General features: G+C 60.2%; 3 protein-coding genes and 1 pseudogene across 3 annotated transcripts, besides 1 other annotated feature; all 4 read left to right on the top strand.

The window, feature by feature from the left end:
* Window positions 1-472: 472 nt before the first annotated feature.
* On the top strand, window positions 473-2,896 carry LMJF_30_2540 (AAA family ATPase-like protein; the record flags this gene model as incomplete). The annotated part of the gene is made up of 1 exon (XM_001684805.1): window positions 473-2,896. The coding sequence occupies one exon, from the start codon at window positions 473-475 to the stop codon at window positions 2,894-2,896; it is 2,424 nt and encodes an 807-aa protein (XP_001684857.1).
* An 807-nt stretch (window positions 2,897-3,703) lies between these two features.
* On the top strand, window positions 3,704-4,312 carry LMJF_30_2530 (conserved hypothetical protein; the record flags this gene model as incomplete). Its single annotated transcript, XM_001684804.1, has 1 exon — window positions 3,704-4,312. One exon carries the CDS (start codon window positions 3,704-3,706, stop codon window positions 4,310-4,312), a length of 609 nt encoding a protein of 202 aa, XP_001684856.1.
* A 515-nt stretch (window positions 4,313-4,827) lies between these two features.
* LMJF_30_2520 (conserved hypothetical protein) lies at window positions 4,828-5,877 on the top strand (the record flags this gene model as incomplete). The annotated part of the gene is made up of 1 exon (XM_001684803.1): window positions 4,828-5,877. One exon carries the CDS (start codon window positions 4,828-4,830, stop codon window positions 5,875-5,877), a length of 1,050 nt encoding a protein of 349 aa, XP_001684855.1.
* Window positions 5,878-7,166: 1,289 nt separating this feature from the next.
* LMJF_30_2500 overlaps window positions 7,167-7,500 on the top strand; it is a 1,030-nt pseudogene continuing 696 nt past the window's right edge.
* Window positions 7,167-7,500: part of a sequence feature that runs on past the window's edge.

Here is a 7,500-nt window from a genome sequence, read left to right as displayed (position 1 = left end):
TCGATCATGTCTGCATCCAGGATTTCTCTCTGCGCATCATCGTGCTCGCCCTGTTCTTTTTATGCCTGCAAAGAAGCGGCTCGTGCCACCCCTCCGGCCCAATGCTGACGGTACCGCGTTTGTGCAGGCTTCCCGCGGCCGTGCACCAGATCGAAATCGCTTTTCTCGACCTCACAAGCTTGTCGACTCTACCAGCGGCTCGAGCACTTCGACTTCCTCGTCGGCGTCCTCCAGTTCTTTGAGAGCTGCAGAGCCGGCGGTGCCGTCTCAGGGTCCGGCATGTCAGCTGGAAGCGAGGTGCGAGAGTGGACGCGCTCGTTTTGCAGCGCGGATGCCGCCTCAACGCGAGGCGTGCAACACCACCAAAGCAGATGATCTCAAGAGTCGCCCTCAGACCGCAGGTACGAAGCGCAGCACCACGGCTAACCAGGCTCTCTCTTCTCCCGCGTTAGCTACCGCTCCTGCGGCTGCCATGAAGTCGCTGCCGGCAGCGTCACCAGAGACGGGCTCACCCAAGAGCGAAGGAAAGCAGCGCATGTCGCCGATACTCGCCGCTGCTTTGTCTTCCGTTCCACATGGCGATTCCAACGTGCCTGCGGGGAAGGGCCGTGATGTGGCCCCGATCATGCTTGCCATGGGCGTGGATGGAGCTCTCGGGCCGAGCGAGTGTCTTCTCGCCACCCGCGTAATGCACCGCCTTGGGCTGCAGAGCGGACACGTTGTGCACCTCTGCACAAGCTACGGAGACGTGTACGCGGGAGTGCGACCGATGCGCGGGTCCGCTGTGGCACCAGACAAGATCTTCGTGAACGATGATGCGGCTGCTGTTTTGGTCGACGTTTCGTCTGTCGCAATTTGTCCGGTTCTTCTCCCTCTGAATGGCATGCCGACGTTGCGGTCCGTGACGCTGGCGATGGTGGTCCCCGAAAACGCGCGTGACGCTGACATGGCTGATGCTATCGTGCCGTCGATCGCATCTACAGTGGAGTGGCAGGCGCTGTTCCGCCGGACGCTGCACCACAAGATCGGGTATGTGCACCTACGCATCACCCAACGTGTGTTGACCCATCGCATCGCGCTGGAGGTGGTGGACTTGAGCGTTGCGTGTGGAGAGGGAAAACGGTCGACGCCGGCGGCCGAGCCCGCAGCTGCTTGGGGAATGGTGACGGATTCGACAGAGGTGCGCCTTTGTAGCAGTGGCAGTGCGGCAGAGACCTCAAGCGGCGCACCGCCGTGCGCATCAACTCCGATCGCAGACGTCACGGCTGAGAAGCATCAGGACAGCGGCGCCTCTTCCTTTGGGTGCTTGTGCACCCTCGTAGTGGGGGACGCTGGCGTCGGCAAGAGTCGCTGGCTCGCTCGCCATGCCTCCACGGCCCCCCAGGCAGAGCAGCAGGGGCGCATGGACGGTCCCACGTCTTCGGCCGCCGCGACTGGGCCTACAAGGTACATAGAGTGGATTCACGTGGACCAACTGCCGCAGGGTGAGGGCAGCGAGGTGAGCACAGCCACGGTGCTGCACGAGGTGTTTGAACGCGCGCGTCAGTCGGCGCCGGCGACGGTAGTCATGGATGATTTGCATCTTATCTGCGCCCGCGAGGCGTCCTCTGCCGGGTCTCGTTGGGCGATGTCCCTCATCGCCCATGCCGTGGCTGCTGAGCTGCTCGACTTGCAGAGCCGTTGTCTCGATGTGCGCGTGGTTGCGAGTGCGCCGACACTGGCGAGTCTCGACGCATGTCTAACCGGTGCCACTCTCTTTGGCGGGAGCGTTGTGTCGCTGGAGATGCCGAGTGGCGCACAGGAGCGGCTCGTATGTCTCCGGACGTGCCTCTCGGAGCTGCGTCGTGGCGGTGCAGCGGCAGGGCCTGGCGTCAGCGAGGACTGCCTACTGGAGGTGGCAGAGCGCGCACACGGCTTCACACAACGCGACTTGCATCGACTCGTCGAGACATCAGTGGTGCGAGCGTTCCAAGCGCGTCAGTCAACCGAGCCAACAGAGGCGGACCTTCGCGCGGCGTCAGCTGCGGTGCATCCTTCGTCGCTCAAGCGCTTCGAGGTGTCGATTCCGAGTGTGACGTGGGCAGACATCGGCGGAAGCGCAGAGGCGAAGCAGACCCTCTGTGATGTGGTGGACTGGTGCCTGGGGAAGCACAGTTGGGTCTTCACCGAGTTCAACTTGACTCCACCAAAGGGTGTGCTCCTCTACGGCCCTCCGGGCTGTAGCAAGACGATGCTAGCCAAGGCGCTGGCGAACGAGAGTCACATGAACTTCATCTCTGTGAAGGGACCGGAGGTGTTCTCGAAGTGGGTGGGCGATAGCGAGAAGGCGGTGCGCGACATCTTCGAGCGTGCCCGTGCGGCGAGCCCGTGCGTCGTGTTCATCGATGAGTTAGATGGCATGTGCGGCCACCGCGGTCGCGGCGGCGTGTCGGATCGCGTCATATCGCAGTTCCTCACCGAGCTGGATGGGCTGCCGGCCGCCTTTGAAGAAAAGAAGAACGCACTCGTGTTTGTGGCGGCGACAAATCGTCCAGATAACGTCGACGGCGCGGTGCTGCGTCCCGGACGCATTGACCGTCGCGTCTACGTTGGGCTGCCCACCTTACCAGAGCGGTGCGCCATCACGGACATCCAATTCCAGCACCTGCCAGTGGTGGCGGATCTCACGGCTAGCTACGTGGCAGAGCGGACAGATGGCTACACCGGTGCCGAGGTCGTAGCGGTGGTGAAAGAGGCCGCGTTTCACGCCATCACAGCCAACGCGCATGCGTCTCATGTGACGGTGGCCGACGTCGATGCGGCCCTGCAGAAAGTGCGACCACGCATCAACGCAGCAGATGTGGAGTGGTACAAGCATTGGCCGCACAACAAGAAAATCTCCACCGCGCACATGTGATCGCGAACTCCGTCCTCATGGGTCGCGCGTGTGTTCGCCATCTCTCTCATTCGGTCTGGCAGCGGTCGTGGTGCGCGCGAATCGAGGCGCGTGGTCTCAAAGTCATGATGCGGATATGGGGAGAGGCGAGCTCCTGTTTTCGCACTGTCGTCTGCGTGTTTGTTTGTTTCTCCTTTATAACTTCACCGTTGCGCGTAACAGCTGCCAAACACGAGGCAACCCTAATCAGGAGTCATGAGGGACTCCCGTAAACTGCACTAGCGTCATAACAACGGCTGCTGCATACTGCCCGCTTCGCCTTTGCGGGCATGCCTACGTGAGCGCATTGGCTTTACGCTTTTGCACGTCTGAAGCAGCAGATGTTGCGCGGCGAAGGCGGCGCCGACAATGCAGCTGAGCTGCACAGGAGAGGGTAGAGGTGCCGACACACGGCGGTGTGTGTGTGTGCCCTACCTCCTCTGCGTTTCAACCCCCTTTACGACTGCTGCGCTGCAGCGCTGTCTGGCGAGCGCGTGGGCGGCACAATGGAGGGAGGGGAGGGCAGAGTCTTGCATGGCCACTGAGGGGGGGGGAGGGGTGGTAGTGCGTTCAGGCGTGCCGCGGACATACGGACATCGTTGCTTCATCCTCTTCCTTCCCGTCATTCTTCGAATGCGCCGTTTGCTCTTGTCCTTGCCGTCGCCGACGTCTCTGCTTCGGCACGGCATCGTGTGTGCGGTCTGACCACCTCTGGTCACGCATTTTGGTGTTGTACCTGATCATTTCTCTCCCCGCTTGACTCCTTCACACGGAGGGGTCTGAAGTAGAATGTCCTACATTCCATATCCTTCTGCAGTGTCGCGGTACACGACTACGCAGAGTAGCGGGGTCACGCGCGGGGATGCGTTCGGTGAGTACGCGACGTACCGCCGTGTCATTCGCACGGTGCTGTGCGGCATCCTCTTCGCCATACCGCTCTGCGCCGCTGCCCCGATGTCGCCGCTGCTCAAGCTTTCGCAGACGCAAGAGAACAAGAAGTCCATCATTCCTCGAATGATGAGTGACTTCTTCTATGTAAACTTCCTCGCAAGCACCGCGGCGTACTGGGTACTGGTCGAACCGTTTATCTCGAACCCCAGAGCCAAGGAGGGCTTCATGCCGTACCTCGGCCCGGTCACCGCCGAGGTCCCTGCCGTGAGTTGCCTTTTTGCCTCGCACCTCTTCTACCCGGGTCTGTGGGCGATCGTGAATGAGCCGACGTGGAAGCTTCGCCGCCACGAGTTTGTGCGACTAAACGTCAAGTGCTTCGTCGCGTTTGGCCCTGTTCATGTACCAGCCGCCGTTGGTGTCGGCGCGGCGGTCGGAGTCGCCCTTTACCCGTTCAAGTACATGAAGCTGCGTGCTCAGCGCCGCGATGAGCGGCAGCACGCTTCCTAGTCCAGTGCAGAATACGCAGTTTCCCTTCATTTCCTGCAAGATGAAAAACAGGAGACTGCTGCGATGATGAGCCATTGCGCATGCGTTTCTATGTGTGCCTGTCGCTGTGTGTGTGTGTGTGTCGACGTCGGCGGCAAGACTCTGCTGTGTTGCCCTTGCTCACAGGCAAGCGCGAGGAAACGGTTATGGACTCACGCAGCGCCCACCACAGGTGCAAAGAGAGAGAGAGAAAAGTGGCCCATCTTCCGGACAAAAAAGAACGAAATGCGAAAAACAATGAAAGAACTCGGGCGAAGCGGAGCGAGCTCTTTCAGTCAGCGGTCGAACACGCAACTGAGAGACTGCCTGCACTCCTTCGAAGCCTTGGGCAAGCACTCGCGGATTCCTCTCACGATGGATCGACCTTGCACACCGTCGCCGTTGCTCTGTGCTCTCGTTGCATCGTCGTCTTCTCCTTTTCGTGCCTTTTTTTCTGTCGCCCGTGCTCTCTTCATTAATTCCTCAGCGCACCGACGATGGGAAGCACATACGAGCCCCCGACCAAGACAGCGTGCCGGCTGGAGGTGGTGGGCACGGTGTCGTCGATGTGCTACGACTGCGCCACGTCGTCAAGCCTCGTCACCACCATTCTCAACGGAATGCACGTCTTCAATCTCGACGAACGCTTCTACGGTGCCAACCTCGCCGCAGGGCTGTCGGCCAGCAATGTGGAGAGCTACCCCTATCACACGATCGGCGAGGAGCCGCTGATGTCTTCATGCTTCTTCAATGCAGGCCAACTTTTCGCTGTGGGATCGTCTTGTGGCAGTGTGACGGTCGTGTCGCGCCGCTCGCGTGCGTTGACGTCGTGTTATGCAACCCCTGACTCGTTTCCGATTCGTTCTCTCTCTGAAATTCCAGCCCAGCCAAACTGCCTGCTGACGTGCACCGAGCAAGGGGCCGCGATCGTTGACGTGGAGCGTTCGCAGCTGCGCATGAGTTTGGCGAACCCCGCCGCTGGGCGTGCCGTCGCTGCGGTGCCGCTGCAGCTGCACACCTTTGTTGTGGCCAACTACGACGGCAAGGTGTTGCTCTACGACACGCGTTATCGAAGCTCTCCCAGTTCGGTGCTCTCGCTACCAGATCAGATCACTTGCCTCGCGGTCTCACGCGACACACCAGAGGTCTGTGTCGGCACTGTTGGGGGTCGAGTCTTCACACTGCGCTGCGCCGAGGGCCCGCAGCGGGAGCAGGCATTTGGCATGAGCAACAGGCGTTCGCCAGTGCGTTGTGTTGCGATGGACAACGGCCGCATCGCTGCAGGAGACTTGGCGGGTCGCCTTGCCCTCATCGATACAGCAGACGTGCCGGATCCGACGGTGTATTGGTCTGCGGAGACGCTACTACGGCTGCCGAGGCCTAGCGGCCGTGCAGGCACGCTTGATGTGCCTGCAGGCACTGCCGGCGCCTCGGCGGCGTTTTCGGGCACCGAGGTAACTGCGGTGGCATTGGCGCAGGGTACGGCTTGGATGTCGTTTTGCTCTCCCAAGAATGCTACGTCGCAGGTGGTAGCCGTACCTGCGTGAGGTCGCGGAACGAGGAGCGGACAAGACGGAGCGGCCGTTTCCAGATTAGGGAACCGGAGCATAGACAGCGTAACATAGCGCTAAGTTAGGGTGGCGTGGGGAGAGTAACTTGAGCTACCAGAGGCGTCACTCGGTATGGCGCTTAGTTATGGCTTGCCTCCCCCTTCCTTTCCACGCATCCGGGACCGATGCTCGTGTGTCTGCTTCAACTACTGCCATCTCTGCGCGGTGACAGATACCGTTGCTCTGACGCGTGTGAGCACACGGATGACGAAGACTGCTTACTTCTCTGTCTAGATTTTTCTGTCCGTCACGCTGAGCGTATCGTGAGGACCTCTTTAGACTCCGCAGCAGCATTTTGCGCTCCGCGCGCGAGCTGCGTTTCATGGGTGCGTACAGTTTGAGACGAACAACGCTTACAGATGGCTGCACCGAAGAACTTCGAAGTGAACAAGCGCCCCCCGCTGCGCGTGCGCAGGAGATGATGAGCAGCGCAGCTGCACTGCATGCCTCTCTCCGCCTCTCCCATGGACTCTCTCGAGGGGAGGAGGACGGAGGCGGTTTGCTTCACCGACGGATACTTTGCTGCTCTGCTGCTGCCTCCACCAGATCTCTTTGTTCCCTGTGCTCGATGATGCATCTCGGTGAATACTTCGGTGACGGAGTTGTCATCCTCTTCGCCTATGCTAAACCAGTGGGCCGTCAAATGTTCTCATGGCGACTGCGTCTTTACCAACCTCTTCTGCCATTTCCCCGTCGCTCTCTCTTCTTTTGCGTGGCTCTTCTCTTCTTCCTGCTGTTGACAAGGGCGCCGTTATCGGCATTTCTTTTTTTTTTTTGTCTTCCTTTCCTGCTTTCTTGTGTACGCTTGTGCGCCTCGTCTCTCTCTCTCTCTCTTTGCCGGGGGAGGGGGCGGGTTACCAACAACGCCTGGCGGACATTCTCTTGTGTTGTGCGCTGTCGCGTTTCGAGCGAAAGGACATCACCAGCAACGATGATGGGATGACCTCCGCAGAATGCGGTCCTGCTCGCGCGCTCTTTCTCTCTCTGATGGCTTTGCTCTGATTTCCGCACACTGACACACGCGCTTGTTTGCCCGGCCACAGCCCCTTCCCTCCTCCTCTTCCTCCCTTCTCTCCAAATCCCTGACTGACTTGAAAACATTCGTGGCACACCAGGAGCCACCCCTGCCCCTGTTCATCTCTTTCAGTCTCTCCACCACTCCTCTCGCTGCTTTACTTGTTGCCTTCCTTTCCTACACCCTTACGAGACGCGCACCCACCGCACCAATGCGACCGACGCGCGCGCCACTTCCTCCCATACCAGAGACGATGGACTGGGGGGGGGAGTCCCGCGCCAAGGGGCATCATGTGATCGACTTTATTGTCGGTTACCACCGCTCCCTCAAGAACCGCGACATGCGGGTTTCGCCTGGAGTGCAGCCTGTGTATCTGAAGAAGTGCATCAGCGACAAGGCGGCCCTGCAGACATCGTCGCCCGACTTTGCCGGCATCGTCGACGATATTCCGACTCACATCGTCCCTGGCATGATACACTGGCAACACCCCGACTTGTAAGCGCGGCTCCCGGCCCAGCTGTCGCCAGCGGCGCTTCTCGGCAACA

This window comes from Leishmania major, chromosome 30, assembly GCF_000002725.2.
Source record: "Leishmania major strain Friedlin complete genome, chromosome 30".
Lineage (NCBI taxonomy): Eukaryota > Euglenozoa > Kinetoplastea > Trypanosomatida > Trypanosomatidae > Leishmania > Leishmania major.
Note: the sequence above shows the minus strand (reverse complement) of the source record. Positions and strands in the feature narration are given on the sequence as shown.